This window comes from Halyomorpha halys, unplaced genomic scaffold, assembly GCF_000696795.3.
Source record: "Halyomorpha halys isolate HHAL.00 unplaced genomic scaffold, Hhal_1.1 Scaffold447.1, whole genome shotgun sequence".
In the NCBI taxonomy this organism is placed as follows: Eukaryota; Metazoa; Arthropoda; class Insecta; order Hemiptera; family Pentatomidae; genus Halyomorpha; species Halyomorpha halys.
Genome location: NW_027107551.1, coordinates 348,071 through 365,453, shown reverse-complemented (window position 1 = coordinate 365,453; position 17,383 = coordinate 348,071). Strand labels below are relative to the sequence as shown.

At 33.0% G+C, this 17,383-nt stretch overlaps 1 protein-coding gene across 3 annotated transcripts in view; it reads right to left on the bottom strand.

Moving 5' to 3' along the window:
* Positions 1 to 17,383, bottom strand: part of hth (homothorax) — a 321,058-nt gene that overhangs the window by 27,555 nt on the left and 276,120 nt on the right. For all 3 annotated transcript variants that reach the window (XM_067045908.1, XM_067045909.1, XM_067045910.1), the window contains exon 10: positions 10,083 to 10,159. In XM_067045908.1, coding sequence (XP_066902009.1) covers positions 10,083 to 10,159 — 77 coding nt within the window. The remainder of the gene's footprint in view (positions 1 to 10,082; positions 10,160 to 17,383) is intronic.

The window sequence follows — 17,383 nt, the reverse complement described above, 5'->3', positions numbered from 1 at the left end:
CAAGGATTGGAGAGAATTAGAAGATGGAACATTCAACTTTAAACACCCACTACTAACTATTTGTAGTTTTAAAAATGATTAAATATAACTTATTAAGGTTCGAGAGAAGAATAATTCTTTGAAATACCCAAGCTCTTACCTTTGGTAACTATCCTTTAGCTTTTCTAGAGGTTCCAGATTTTGATGAAGGAAATTGATTTTGTTCGAGATGCTGAATTTTGTAGAAAGTAAGAATCTCGTTATAGGACCATAGACCAGTTGGCGGTCAATAAATAGTAATAAAAAACCTTATTAAAAAATGTTTCATCATCTTCATCAGGGCTAAGTTTGAACAAGATGCAAACATTGTAAAATATAATACAGTTATTGTATTGTATTAATTGGAATATAAATAGAAGAGTGTAAAAGCTCATATAAAAAAAATTATATAAAGAAGAAAGACACAAGGGGGTCCGACCATATCATTTTTTTTTTCATTTGGGAAATGTTCCACTATTCAAGGAATGCGGTATGTTCAATATTTTCTGCACACATTGATACATTCAATATATTCAACTTACGATTCTGCATTATAATCGATTGAAGGAATAATAAAACATCCACCGAGGGATCCGACAGAATCAAAAGGAAGAGCTTACCACGGAGAAATAATTTGAGGAGTATGACCTCAAGGGAAAATCCCCCCCTTTCCATTTGGTTATTGCCCCCTTCCACCCCGAGTCGTGACCAGAATTTTATCAAATATTCTACCCGGTAAGAAACCACCAAAAAAAAAAACAAAATATTTTCCCTCAGTTTGTAAAAACGGGATTTAGACCAAGTCGATAAAACTATCGGTAAAACTGGCCAATTTATTTAGGGTCATAAATTACAGTAAAATATGGCAATAAATGCCCCGTTGAAACAAATAGAACTATTTTTATAATGCTAATAAACAATGGCAAATTTATCAATTGGTGGTATCTTCTAATTACTACAGAGAAAAAAAGAAACATATAAATTTTCAAGTCTATGAATGGATGCATTATTTTAGCATATGTCATAGTGTCATCCAATCCTGATTTCGAGATTTACTGAGCGAAATCAGTATGGAAAATTTCATTTTTTACTCCTTCACTAACCTCTATATTCGCCAAATAAATCATTAACCACTTTTTTTTTTTTTTTTTTGAGACGAGAGACTATTTTGTAAACAATAAAAAAAACCAGACAATATTATAAAAGTGGTGCTCTTCGGACAAAAAACTTTAAATTATTCGCCGTCAAAATTCTATATACATTACAAGTTATTTATTGGTAAAATATAAATAACGTTCATACCTAATTTATTTATTTACCACCATAAATTTCTACATCTACTCATTTCGTTTGATGCATACTAAAAATTTCGATAAAAATACTAAAAAAAGTTTTATTATTAGCATACAGTTCTTACGGAACTGTTGATTTTGGTCATTCCATATATCACCGAATAAAAAACATATCTCTGGTAAAAAAAACATATCTTGAAGGAGATGGTGCTGACTCATTTCTTAAAACTCCTCTAGAAAAATTAAATTTTTTTAATCCAAACACAAAATAAACTAAATACCTACTCACGAACCAATTTTCTTCAGTTAGACTGGAAAGGAGGCGGTGGAAAGGAAGGGATTTGAATGTCTTGGAGGAAGTAGCATGACGAATGCTAAGAGGGAGGGATCTCCAGAGGATTGAGTAACGGATTAGGACGGATTTATCATATGCTACAGTTCTGAGGGAAGAGGATATAGGTCGCAAGGTCGGGATAAAGTGGAAATAGTTTGGTTCAGAAAGAAGCTTAGGAACCATAATCTGCCAAAGGAAGGGTAGACCCAGTTTAAACCTGGAGGACCGTAATAATCTTACGAAGTAGTTAATTAGAGCATTTAGACAACCATACATCCGTAATCGAAGAGTACTTGGCTTCGATTAATAACAATTAGCTATTTATGGACAATTCAACCCTTAAAAATCTATTTTATTTTAATCATTTTCCAAAATTGAATGAAAAGGGATGGTTTTATTCATTGGGAGTTGTTGGGCATAGAAAACATTGAGTTTCAAAATCAATATGCTATTCAACCATCTTCATTATTATCTATTGACTTCCGACTACGGATCTGTTATTGGACTGGTTTCATTTTGATTGAAGTAGAAATAAATATGATTTGAAAATAACCTATAAACACCATTATTAATAAAACAGATCTCAGAAGATGAAGTGGCAGACGGTATAAACTGTATATATGGACTCGAAAATATCTTATTAATCATTAAAATGTTGGTTTTTAATGTTATTACTACAAAACGGGAAAAAATGTGATTTGAGCATATTGAACAAATATCGTTCTAAAATGCATATGGAATTGATAAAGCGTGTAATCGAGATCAAACTAAGTGATCCGACACTATCACAGCATTACCAGCGATAGAACACTATAGATTAATGAATTAGTAATTTTATCATAATAGTGCCAATCATACTTTTGAAAGTATTATATTTATAACCTCCTAAATGAATCTCCATATAGAACTTGGCACTGGGTATATTACGGTTAATTAATTTATTTATTTTAAATTTCTAATATTAAGGATTACTTATTAAGCTAAATCACTTATATATGTTTTTGTTTAATTAAGATTGATCTAACATTTCTAGCTCATATACATAGTTTTATTCAGGATGTCCTCAAATGTTGAAACAATAGGAGTGAAAATGGGAAGCAGTAAAGGCAGGGGACAGATGGGCAGGGATTGGGATTATGGAAGATGTGAGGGAGGGGAAGTGTCAATTAAGGTAAAAAGTGGGGAGAAGGAAGGGGCGGATGTTCATTAAAAAGGTGTTTGGAAGCCTATTTGGCGAGCCATTAAGTCAAGGCTTACCCGTCTGTAGCAAATCGATAGGCAATACCTCACCGAGCAAAGCGGTAGCCATTGCTGCCTCAGACAACGCTGCCTAGATATTTGTTCTTATCTAGGTATGTGCAATGTTATTTCTAAACGATTTAAATTTTAAAAAATTAAGAATTTTTTTCTAGATATTATTGTTACAAACATTATTCCTGAAATATATATCGATTCATTTAATGCAGCTCTTATGTTTTTACAAGTATTCATTTATGCTCTTCCAACATTGAAATATTAACAAAACAATATCTCCACCTTTTATTTTCTTAAAACGAACTTTTGAAAGCGCTGTCCATTTTCCAAGAAAGTAACAAGTTGAGGTGTAACGACAATCGTATGAATAAGATAAAATACGTCAAAACTGATAGAATTAATCTATTTATCCCCCTTTCGTCTTGTTCAATATTTGAAAGAAGGTTTAGCAGCCTGTCAATGAGGATCCTAAGAGGATAGACACCCTCAACAACGATGGATCTTCTTTCGGAGCAAGTGGTCGGCTGACAGACTGGTCAACTGGCTGCTTCCTCTTGGACGAATATTTATCGCCGGTAAAGTGCCCCAACAATATAGAACCGAGTGTAAATCTTCATTTGGCTGAGGGATCAGCCATCAGCTGCAGACCACCTGCGCCGTCTCGCTTCTTATACGATCAATAAATCCATTATACGACAATAACACAACATGTACAACTCGGACCTGGATTGAATTTCTAAAACAACCATACTCTCTTTAAGGCTGCTTGTTCTAATCCTATTTGAATATGTTTAATTCAACTCGATTGGGGTGTGACTTCCCATTCCCTGACGACGTAGTTACATATGCTATTGGGGTATGGAAGATTCCAAATATATACACTCTGAAATCTCTCAAAAGTTTTATTACAAATTGAGGAAAGGTAAAAGTTGTGACATGAGGTATGTCATGATCTCAACGGTTTTTGATCAGCTGTAGCATATTAGAATGAATTTACAATACGCTTTATCATAAAGAATGCTGAATTTGCGTAACATTCATTATTGTGTGATATACTCTAGAGCCCGAATAAATGAATTAATAAATTAATTGCTGAGAAAATACTTATTATTGCTTATATTAGGTATATAATAAGTAGCAGTAAAAGGATATAACTGACTTTGTGTCTACTCTTAAAAAACTGAAAAATCGTTTATACACTTAAATTAAATCATGTATTAAAAAAAAAAAAAATGGTTTTAAATTATATTAAATTGCTCCAATAAATTAATTTCATTATATATAAAAATAAATACCACGTTTATACCATGTTTTGTATTAGATTTTAATTTTTAGCCAGTAAATGAGTTAAATTAATGTTGCAGATTTTCTTATATACTCCGGACTAACCGCTATCTCACATACTTCACTCCACTTTCTTTTCCAATAGGCTATTAATTATAATTGTTCTCTTGATAACTAAATTCTTATATTTGTTTTGGTGTTTTACAAGTAGTTCATATAGCTAGATTTGAAAAGTTAGCAATATTTAATATATTTTATATTATACATAACCTTGAAGACCTTTTCACTGATTATTTCACTGATATTAAGCAAATGAAATGGTTTGAAAAAAAATTCTTAATTGTGACACGTTGATTTAACCTAATGAAGCTATTAACGCCCCATGTATTTACTCATTATCATTGACAATCAATTATCGCGTAGTACAGAATAATTTTGAGCCGAAGCTGAGAGAATCGATTTTCACATATAATGGCGTAATGCCCCGGTGCTGCCTGAAGAAATTTTTCTACAGGAGAAGGACGATTTCATGCTTGTTAATGACAATGTGTCTTGTAATTGAAATTTAACCTATACCAAGAGTATGTCGCTTTAATATACTAGAAGGCACGTCCTTCAAATATAAACACTAGGTAACGCTTACAAGATATGCTAAAGAGACATAAAGAATCGGGAAGTTTGCGGCAAACATGGAGCTAATAAGAATAACCTTTACTATAGAGGGGGGGGGGGGAGTTATATTGTATTTTTTTTTTTTATTTTATGCAGAAAATAAATTTCTTTGTTTCTTACAGGTTTTTAGGTAAAAAAATCATTGATTCGATAATTTATCGAAATGACGACTCCAGTAGTTAACAAAATTAAATCCCCAAAACCTAAAAATATTTCTTTTATATAGCAACAATATTTTAAGCAATAATAGAAAAAGAATATTTTCTTCCTCCAAAATTAAAGGGTTTACGTTTAAAGCTACGTAGAATCTAAATATTGATTAAAAAAGTATTCCTCCGCCTATCCATTGCTTTCCTCTGAAAATTGGACCGAAGACCCTTGACCATCCATATTTAATTTTCTTCTTCTTTCTTTTAGGCCTGGTATAATTATTTCGATTTTTTTTTTCAAGTATCAAGTATTTTTTAATAAATACTAAACCTTTGCGTAGTGATTTTCATTTATCATCCAGAGATATAATTGGAATATGTATGACGTTTTATAAATTTATTTTGAGATAGCATACTCTTGTAATGCGGAAAGTAAGTAGGTAACGATATATCATCGGTGGCACTTTTCAATCTGAAATAGTTTGTGATCGAAATACTCAAAAAATTTTTATAATTAATCTTTAAGTGTTGTATTACCTTTTTTTAATATTATAATTAAAGTTTCAACGGAAATCTTTTGCAAGAGGTCATCAACTCTTAACATGGCCCAAAACTGCAGTAATAGAGTAATGTAATCTATCCAAGACAATTCTCGGCGTTAACAAAATCGCAAGAAGTTACGACGTTAGATATATGCAGGATAAATATCTATAGCAACTAAGGATTCTGGAGTATTACCCTATTTCTTAATCTTAATGTTTTAAAAATAATTTTAATTATAATTTTACCTCCCAATGAAAATACAAAAAGTAAAGAAAAAGAAACAAAAGTAAATAATAGTTGTTGTTTATTCCTACGTTTTATTTCACTTGGACCTTGTATTAGAGAAAGCTTGTCGTAAAAACCAACAATAATAGTCAGTTGTTTCAAATACATAAACAAAATTGCGTCTACTCAAGAATAATTTATGTATTTCAATCAATTTGGTAACTTATATTAATTGAAAATAAAATTTATTTTTACATACATTCCAGTTTTAATAATGAATCTAAACCTAAATAAATAGATAATAATAAAATAAAAATCAATAAAGCTCGTGGATTGAGGTAAATTATTTATTAAAGCCTGTAATGCCAATTTATTTTAATACACGTGGAGAAAATATTGTTAAAAAACCTTAATGGATTCATAATTGTAACATTTCTAAAACAATGCTTGGTCAAGAAGGATGATTTGAAAAAATATTAATACTCTCAAATCAGAAATAATATGAAATTAAAAAAAAAAAAATAATAATAATAATGAAATATCATTTATGTAATAATTTGTTCGTTTTACTAGGTCTACAATTGTCGTTATTTTTTGTTATTAATTCTACTATTCTCTTTTATTAAGGATCATTATTTTTATCTATTTATTTTATCTTATTTTCTTTTAATTATAACATTGTATATAGTTAAGGTTCTATATATAAGGGTCTTTTGTACGAGACTATATCCCCCTCCCATAATCAATTAAAAAAAACGGTTATATCATCCATCAGACCAATCTGGTATTAAATAAATAAATAAAATATGTAATAATTATATATTCTATATTTTTAATAAACGGATCCGAAATAGTTAATATTCCATTTTTTAAAATAATCTTTTGTTAATTGATCTTTTTCCATTTTTTTATGTTAGAACTGCAGTTTTATTGATGATTAACTATGAGTTTCCATTCTGTTTTACTTTAGTTCACCTATATAGGAAATATATAGCAATACTTCTCTTGCAATCCTCTAAAAGTGAAAACTGAAATTACATGTTTAAGGCTGGTATGTCCCTGGGATACTACTGCAACAATTTCAGATAAAATTGAATTCACAGTGTGTGCCAATATATAAAATCGATTTTTTTTTCACATTTTTTCGATTTTCTAAAAAATGGCTCAAAAACGATTTTGATCAAACTCGGTACATCAATGTACAATCAGCTATGTTTTATCCTTATTAAAATAGTTTATCAGTACTTAAATGCCGAATTTTCAAAAAATCCTCCTTTAAAGTACCTATAATTTTGTTTATTTGAAATAATTACCTATTTTAATTAATTAATTGTTAATAGTAATAAAAAATGTATTATTATGAACTATGACAGAATATGATAATTAAGTAATGGAGAAAAATGGGTATGCAGTTTAAAGACTGTAAAATAATAGACTCTCGATTCCAATTATAGTATATGAATTTGTTATAATGGTGTATTCTTGTCAGAAACAATGCTATTATACTATTAAATAAACATTTATTGTTTGAAATTTTCTTATTCCTGAGTTGTAAGTGAAATTTATGCGATACAACAATTTTTTATTATACAGTGAAAAACAATGTAGGACCTTTCCTTAATATATTTTAACCAATGAATCGTCGGTTCCTTACATGTTTTCTTATTATCATTATTCTAAAGAAACAACGGGTCCAGTAACTTGGTTTCTTCAGTTCAAAATGTTCTAATTTTATTGTACTTCCTCACTATATCCTTGTCTCCGAAACGTAGGCTGTTGTAAATGTCTTCGCCTTTGGGTTGGTAGTTTGCTGACAGCTTTGGAGTAGAGATGATAAGTAATATCGTAAAATTTGAACTAATTCGGGTGGATGGGATTTCAACATTATTTAAATTCCAAATTCAAACACTTTCTTACTTTGGCGGTGAAAACCATTCGAGAAAAGGGATTTAGCATTTAATTTCCAAATAGCCGTGAGTATGTAGCCCGCCTAAACGACTAGCTAGAATGGGGCCTTGAAATATCGGCTGAATTAAAAGGAGCTCTTTGGATTTATATGCAAAGGGAGTATTAACGGAGTAGAAGAGGAACCCTTCCTTTTAAAACAATTAGCCAAAGCCGGAGTTGGCTATAAATTTACCTAAAACCTGGGATTTTAATTTAAGCCTTATATAATTTACTTGGCTAACTTCAACAAGGGAAACTCTGCCAACCACCTTGGGAGAATGGTTTTAACTTTCCCGTGAAAGACGCGGGTATTATCCAACCCTTTTAAGAAAAACATACCTGTATCGTATTAACAGTAAATAACATAATTGAATGAAGTAACTAGTGTTTAATAACTAAATTTCGTTTAATTTTATGATTAGTATATTAGGACATATATAAATTAATAATTATTTATTTTGTAAGTGCATTAATGATAAAATTGGTTTATTTTATAATTAATAACATTGAAGTTATTTCGCATTATTAATATATCAAAATATTAATTGGTGTTTATAAAATCCTTTTGAAATAGTCTAAGTTAGTTAATTGATTACTGAATTGTAGGTTGCTACAAGCCTTTTACTGATGTGAGATGTGCAAAGCGAGACCAACCATTCTTATCAACGAATCCGATATTGTGGGTCTAATCCTTTCCTGTATTGACATAATATAGATTAATCTGTGCACTGTGAATTTAAATTTAATTTTTTTTTATTGTTAGCGTGAGCGGTAAATATCCACATCGGGTGGATACAATTTTTTATGTATTTGGTTTTAACACGGCCAATGTTGAAATTAACTTCAACGGAAATTTAAGTATATATAGGAAGATGGTCAGGGTTGCGGTCAAGTGAAACGAAAATAGTTTACAACTATTTTATTTTCCAACGTTTCGCCCCACTTTGTAGGGCTTCATCAGGGCTAAAAAGATACAAAATGAAACTAAGTTAAGATAAAATAAAATAAAAAGGAAATTTAAGTAATTTAATTAGTAAATTATTTATTTATTCGCTCTTAATTTATTAATATCACTGCAAAACTATTTCATTTAAAATTGTAAACTACCTTATTTACTTTTTTATTGAAAGTTTCGAAGAAGGAAAAATCATTTATAGAGACGCAAAGCTAATAAAAAGAAAAACAGTAGTATTAGTTGAATATACTCTAATCAGGTAATTAAAGTTTATTCTACAGTTCCACATTATTCCTCTTTGCATTGAACCCTCGCCTAGAACCGAGGAGCAACCTGACTCCAGGGAATTGTAACTTTATCATTTGGGGAGTTATAACAATAAGAGTGGATTTTAAATAGATTGAAGGGTCCCGGAGAAATATATTGTGGGGGAGCAGATGCTGCCATTGATTAATCGTTCTAATTACGGCCACTGGGGGAACTAATTGTTGTCCAAGGCCAAATGAGATTTGCTGAAAATCACTCCATACAAGAGGGTTCCCGTTCCCCGCCAGACCCAAACAAAAAGTAATTGGATGGGCGACCTCTCGCCTATTGACTCGAACCTTCCGTTCCTTCATCTTATCCTTTGCTCTTCAGTTTCCATCTTCTTTCCTAGTTGGTCGTCTAATAATAAAAGTAATTAGATCGTTGTATTAGACAAAGATGTTTTAGTCCATCCTTTCAAACAATCCTGGAAGAGTAGTATACAATACGTTAGCAAGAAAATATAAATCCAGTATAAATTTACAAAATCGATTTCTTTGGCATCTTCGGATTTCCATACCAATTTAAAAATGCGGTGGTTTCACGAAAAAAAGAAATCTTTCATCGTTCATAGTAGTCGTTTCACTAAAGGTGCATAATTCAAATCGAAACCTCAATACTCAACGGATATTCAGTATTTAATATAAAAATTCCCGTCATAAAATAATTAGATTTAAAGATAATACAAAAAAAAATTATAATACACTAAGGTAATGCATAAATAACGATGGAACTTTGACTCACAGAGAATAGCAACTTACTAGTTCTAGGTATTCCTATATACTCTGATTTTATATAATTTGAATCTCTTAGCGACTTATAGACTATGGCCGTTATTTATTTGCTTTTGCTGTTGTATTTCAAAACTGCAATGGAAGGATCCAAATAGAAAAATTCAGAAAAGGGATTTCCCTCAAAAGGCAAGGACAATTTTTCATTCGGATCGCTGAGGCTGGGGTTAAGATAAGTTAACGAAAGCACTGCTCAGCTCGTTCCGACAAGATGTCCCCTTTATCAGATAGCTCGGCAAGAAATTGCCCTTTTTTTTTTTTTATCATCTTATCTATCCAGCTGCCTCCCCCTTAGTGCAAGAGTTCACTTACCAATTGTTGACTTGAAGAATAGTTAGTCCGGTATCTTGTGCTAATTGCTTCTTTTGGTCTTCTGAAGGATATGGGTGCTGCAACACAAAGGAAAAATATATAGTACAATGAAAAAATTGAACATTTTTAATTGAAATATGTTTAAAATTTTTTTTTGAGTTTTATCAAGGCTATAATAAAAAAGTTGAGACTAACTTCTAAAAGTCATTTTAAGTTTTAAATTATTTATTGGAATTGAGTATATGAAGATTTTTTATGAAAAGTTATACCATATAAACTTTAAAAACATAAAGGAAAATTATAACGTAATTGTGATATATGTTCACTATAAATGCACTATACATCCAAGGGCGTACTCGGGATCAAAACTAGGGGAGCAAGCCATGGTCGTTGTGGTTGTGACATTTCAGCACGGAAAAGGCGAATGAAACCAACATTTTAAGAAACTTATATGTAATTATAGCAGTGCTTTATTAGATATTAAAATTATTTACTTAAAAAAAATATTTAATTAGTATTTTGTTTTTATATTTCGAGAGGGGGGAGGCAGTTTCTGCCCTTGCCTCCCGCTGGGGCCGCCTATAGGTTTAAAAATTTCAGGCGATTCATTGAGTCCCTAACTCCTGTGCTAGATAAATTAAAATGAACTTAGATTTACTATTGCTGCAAGAAAGAAGTAGTTACTGGTGTTTATAAGGAAATAGAATTTGAAGAAGTAATTCACCATTTCGCTAATCAAAAATAGAGATTTTTTTTCTCTATTCAATGTTAAATACTTAGTGTTTACTTTTCAAATATGTTATTAAAACAATTAATGATTTTAAGTAGCGTGTTGTTTATTACCCATAGCTTTCTTGCTAATAATTTGTAAGTCCCCATCTCTAATCTGGAGGACACCCATATCCGAAAGTATAATAGGACCTCATTTAGTTAAAGACGACCAAAAGTATCCAAAATCTTGCTTTATTTCTAAATACCACTGTTTACGAAAACTTAACGAAACCCGGTTTATCGCTGTCACCACGCTTATTATCGGTATCAGTCCCGTGGAACGGCGTGAATGAATTACTAAGCGCAACGCACAATAGAAACTAAATTTCAATCGCTTGCAGCGACAACGGAACGGACCTGTGGAGAGGCGGTACATGTAAGCTGGTGAGTTGGCGGTTTATCCCCCTCCAACCGCATTCACAAATCAATTTTACAAGCTAGCATGCGGAAAATTGCCTACACCGGCACTCGCATAAAAATTTTCATGAATTTTCATCTGTTGCGGTGAGGAGAAAACGTGGCTGTTTTATTGGGGTTTCTGTGTGTGACTGCTAGCACATACTTCATACTCCGTCAACCGGTGGAAACATTTAAAGAATTGGCATACACACAAAATGTGTTTTGTATGAATCTTATGTTTATAACTGACTAGTTGATGGTTAGCACACTGGAAGGATAGTTAATCCGTTTAAAGTATATGAATATTCAATTAAACGAATCTGCTCCAATTACTAATTAGTCGTTTACGGTTGGTTATTATAGTTATAAGAACATTTATACTAACAAAATTAAAACAAAAGCGTAATCTTAAAATTATGAAAATTCTTTGAGATTCTGGACCATTTGTTGGGATCTTGTTTTTATTATTTCTCTACAGGTGCCAGTATAAGCCATTATATATTTCAAGTATCAGTTTTTGGGGAAAAATCATTGCAAGACTCTCGTCATGATTATGTTTTTATCTGAATTTGTGTATAATCATATTTCATTAATTACTCTGGAAGTTTTGTAGATCTTACTTTCCGTATGTAATCAAGTAGGAATCAGGCGCGTTATATATACGTCTTGGAGAATAGGGAGTTGAAGGAGGCATTTGTTATAGGCGATGACAGAGCCGTGGAGTTAGTTGCTAAGGGAAGATTGGGCAGCCATATGGAGCACCGCCACCCGCCGCCTGTTTAATATAGCCACGCCTGTGAGTTACCGCTCCATAACTAGCTCCATTCCACGTCAGCTGTACCCGGCAACAATCTCAGCCTCCAGTTTCTTTATTCCACCCGAGCATCGGCCTCTACGGGTAGTTGGCACCAGTGTTGCGGCTACCAAAAGTGGCGTTGAGAAAAAATCCTTCCATATTTCATTTTATGAGAAAAAAAAATCCATACATTAACTATCGTAAATACTGTTCCTGGATGATTAAAATGTAAGAATGCCAGCGCACGTCGATACGTTTCTAAAGATTTTTTTTCATATCCATCTGCTACAATCGCAATTAGAGTGACGTTTCGGGCGTTGAAGGGTGGCTAATAACAGGGTAGGAGTTTCCGGATTGGCGGATGATGTTCTCGACTTGCAACGTCAGCCAATCGTGGAAGGGCGTAGGCGTCACAAAACTAATGAGGCCACCTCAAGCCGACTAATTGGAACAAGGGGAAAATGCTGCCAAGTAATCATTGCCGAGCTTGGCGGAAAAATAAACACAATGAGGGGAGGAGTTGAGCCCGCCCATTATTATATCTAATGATCCTGATCAGATGGAGGGGGTAATCCCTTGTTAAGGGCCGGCCCGACACGGGGCACAGGTCCCAGGGGTATACGCCCCGATAGGGGACTCCCAGGATAAACAGAGACGACCCATTTGCATATGGGCTGTATTACATTTGGTTTAGAATGACATTCTCAAGGCGTAATTGGATTTATTAACAGGCTAAAACGATATTGTAGTCGAGTCAGATGTGACCCGATGGTCGAATTAGCCACCCCTTCACAACCAACCTATTGATTTTGTTTATAAGAAGTGTTTTTAGCTTTCCAACGAAGTTTCGTTCTGCACGTGTTCATTTATTTGTCTGATGAAGATCATGAAATAATTGTTAAACGTTGGTTGGATGAAGTTTGATATATTTTTTGAAATTCACACGTCACGAATCAATTTCCGCCAGATGGACAAAGTCCTTATATAAAATCCCAGTTGACATTTCTTGAACAGATGTGAACGGGAAAAGTTGAATTTCTGCCAAGTTCCTTTATAGATCATGTTAACACTGAGACGATGGGATATCGACGAATGAATGCAAAATAGATAGGGCGGTTAGAATGGATGTTTAGGGATTGCGGCTGAAGCAGCATAAAGGGAAATGATTGTTTTATCAGCGGGTGCCATGCAGAGGGGTCGCCAACCTTCTTCTTGATTCAATCGCCACGGCAAGATGTAATATCCAAAGCTTTCTCATATTCCGTTTATGTTCCGTTCCATCTGTATCACCCTATCTAAATATTTCAAAGGCTCTGAGGTGCATACACAGAAATGCGGAAAATGAGATTTCGATCCTCCCGGGAAGAATGAAGATGTAACCGCCAAATGCCTTTATCTTTTCAGCAGTATTCCCATTTGCATGATACAAGCATCTAGAGCTTAGCGACTTCCATTGGTTAAGACAGATGAAATAAAAAAACCATTGGAATAAGTAATCACCCCATTTGTCATCTTCTTTGATCGTTCCGATAGTGAAAAAAATATTAATCTCTTCATAAGTTAGATGGACATCATAAAGCATCTCAATCTTACAATTTCGTATTAAGTTAAATAATCTTATGGATTAAATTTTTCTTCAGTGTATCCGTCTTTATAAAAAACTCATCACTTTTAATGACAGACAAATTTCACAAGGCTTATGATATTTCTGAATGTCTTTTCAGATACTATTCTATTATATATTTCGGAATGTATCGACACATTAAATGAAATTCTTATTAATGAACATATCCCCAAAATGTTTGTATTTTACGAAATCTTAATTAAACAAGTGGTTTCTCGAAGAACCTGATGAAGTTTATATGGGTAATTGATACGTAATATCTCGTTACTACGTTTATTTATATATATACTTCCTTTTTTATTGCTTCTTGGCAGTATCATGTCTAATGACCTATGCGAATGGATGGTTGTGTTACCTGAATAAGCGTGCTAGAGCTCATTGAAGTCGTAAGCAACGACAAAAGTGAAAACGAAACCAGATGATCCGCAGTTTTCCAACACCCTATGACATGCTGTCTGATACCAATAGAATCCCAAGAAGGACGATAAAAGATGGAAGGAAGTAGGGAGGAGACGGAAGGAGGAAGGCAGTTTTGGGGCTGGTGGAGTGTGTGAAAATTTGTATATAGGCGGTGGAAAAGAAGGCAGTTGGAGGTCCCCCTGCAGACAATCCCGCGCGGCCCATCCCATTATGCAAAATCTCACCTCCACTCCTGCCCAAAATCTAGAGTAAATTGACAGTAAAATTCCCAAGCAGCCCCCTCAAGGGGCTAAGCTTCTATAGCCTTGCTATTATCACTTGCTCCTTCCTCCTTCGCCACCTCTTTATCATTTATCTATTAATTCATCTTTTATCGCTTTTACATTGCCGGAATCTAACGTAATTTTCGGTAAGTTATTTCTTCATATAGTTCATCCTTTTTTGTTTTACTTTCGACGGAAATACGTTTCGAGACCCCTACAAGTCTAAGACACCAAGTCTCACGAACTGGTCTGCTTGCGAACAGTCATGATCAAAAGCGAAAAGTCTTAAGGAACTAAAGTTATATATATAAAGTATATGGATTCCTGTGACGTTGTAGCAACTTTTTCGTTGAAATCGACCAGAAGTGCCACTTTAGAGAATCGATTCTTTCAAAACCACTCAAACGATTTTTATTAAACTCGATAAATTAAGTAGTATATAATATTAGATAGATCTTATTCTGATTGAAATTGTCTAACAGGACTTAAATAAACGAATTTTTAATACTTCTTCCTCTAAAGTACCTTTGATTTTGCTTACTTAAAGTAAATAATCAGTCCCCAAATTTGGCAATAATAAATAATGAATACATGCGAAATATTAAAGAATTTTATAAGTAATAAAAGAGGCAGGAGTTTGAATCTGAAAAAGCCAAGACCGACCGATCTCTTCCGATGGCATTGATATATACAAAAGACTTTGTAAAATTTGTGAAGATTTTGTATTCTTGGCAGGTACAAAGTTTATTCTCGTTAATTTCAGCTCGAGAAACTTTTAAACGATTTTTTTTTTATATATATGTTTAAACTATTAATATAAAAAAAAAATGTAGATTTATATGTGGGTGAAGTTGAATCAACTTAGTAAACTGTTCTAAGAATAAAAATAGTTCTGCCAATAAGATATTTTGAAATAATTATTGAACTCTACGGAAGAATGAATGATAGGAGCAGCCATTTTATAAGGCAGGTATAATCAGGATTTGATAAAATATGGTTTGAGTATTATTCCGTTATTGGGTGCAGTGTATTAAGACGTTGTCTGAGTAGTAGATAGTTTTAGGTGAGCCAAATAATTAAAAAGTACATGTTGAAGATATAAAAAACAAGTCATTTTCACGTTATATTGATCTAGATGCACATTTAGGTGTTTAGCAATTAGTGCTTTAGTGTGAAATTTACCACCTTAATTTCACTGAATAAAAAACAGGATTTATAGAAACATATGAACCATTCTTTCATGTTTTTTTCATTATGCGTTTTGATACAGCTATAATTGATGACTAGAATTAGATACTAAACGTAGTTATACAAATTAATGTGGAAGATAATGAGATAAGAGTTAATGGAAGCTTTGGGACCGACAAGATTTATAAGACAGATGGCGCTCAGCTTTTTGGGTAGGGAAGCAATTCCAGGGGTAATACGAAGAAGGAGGAATGCAGATTTATGGGAAATGATGAAGGGGTCGAAATCTAGCCTTCCCCTGCAGGGGGTGACTAAGGATTTGAACTTGAAATAAGAGAAAGTGATGTATTATTTGGGACGGGTAAAATTATATCTGGTGTTTCCTTCCATATTCCTTACATAATTGTATAATCATGATTAATCATATCATATGGACATTGTATCATCATCTGAACGTCCCAGTTATGTTCGTTTAAGTAAATAATTCAGAAGATGCGGCTATGTAAACTGAAAGTATCATTAATTCAGAAAATAATTAGTGTCCTTACTGGAACACATTAACGCTAATTATGTTGTTTATGGAATATTGTATAGTAATTTGATTTCTAATTTTTGGAAATTAATCTTAACTAAAATGACAACAGACTGAAGTTAATGTATTGGGTGCAATAGAACCAAATATTCTGTACGTATAAATTGCCTTTTTATGGTATTATTTGTATTTTTTTAAATTTTCTTGTTATCCTGTTTTTTGTTTTTTTCCTCACTATATTATAGTTATTATCCTGTTTTGTTTTTTAGCTCTGATAAAGACCTAAAATTTAAAGTAAATAATTTTCTGATATTTACATTAATTTATACAAAGCGCTCCTCCAGTGACCACCATGAATCAACGGTCTAATATATACGCTTCATGATAAACAAATTATTTTTCTCTGATGATGCAAAAAGTTAAGTATATTTCACGGATCTGTTATTTTCTTTAATTGTTAAATTTAAAGATTTGACATTTCGGTATGGTCACGTGATTATATGATCATGCGAAGGATGAGGTATTCAGGCAGGCTGTCGATGAAGACAGGGAAGGCCTGCGTGAAGCTGAGACCGCTCGCAGTAAAAAGTGAAGCTCGGTCAAGGAGGACGGCTCCAGTGATTGAGTCGTCTTAGCTCCTTTAACGAGTTTTTTCCATTTTCTTGCCTTTTTTCAGGTGGCAGTTAACAATTTGTACGGTTAGGCCGAGTTACGTTCCATTACCCCGGACTACAAAAAGGACCTCTGAGCCTGAGAACTCTCCATTCTCGTCCGATGAACGCGCATGGCCCACATTAGACCCGTGGAAAAATAATTCTTCGAGCAGGGGGATTTTTTTCCAATCTTTTAGACGGTGGCTTATGATTCCTAGAGAAAAATCGAACCGAAACATTAATTGTAAGACTGATAAGATCGTGGTTTATTTCTCATTTTAGTCTCAACGCATCACGTATCATCATAACATTCTAAATTCAACATCTGTAACCTTGACCCAATGAAAGGTTTGATCTAACTCACAAAAAAAAATTACATACCAAATACAAATTTAGAATGAGCGAACCATCCTGAACCATATTATATCTTTTATTTGTATGTCTGTAACTTTAACAGTTAAAGAAGTCTTAGGCTTGTAAGTCTATGACTTTTACAGATAGAGTGGTCCATTTTTGTTCATGTACAACTTAAATGCCCATTTACACCTTTTTTTTTTTTTTGTAGTAGAACTCTAAAAACAGTTTACAATATAAGGTCACGAGGCCATCTTCTTTTCAGGCGCCTCAGAGGATTGCCAGGAATGGAAGAGGAAGC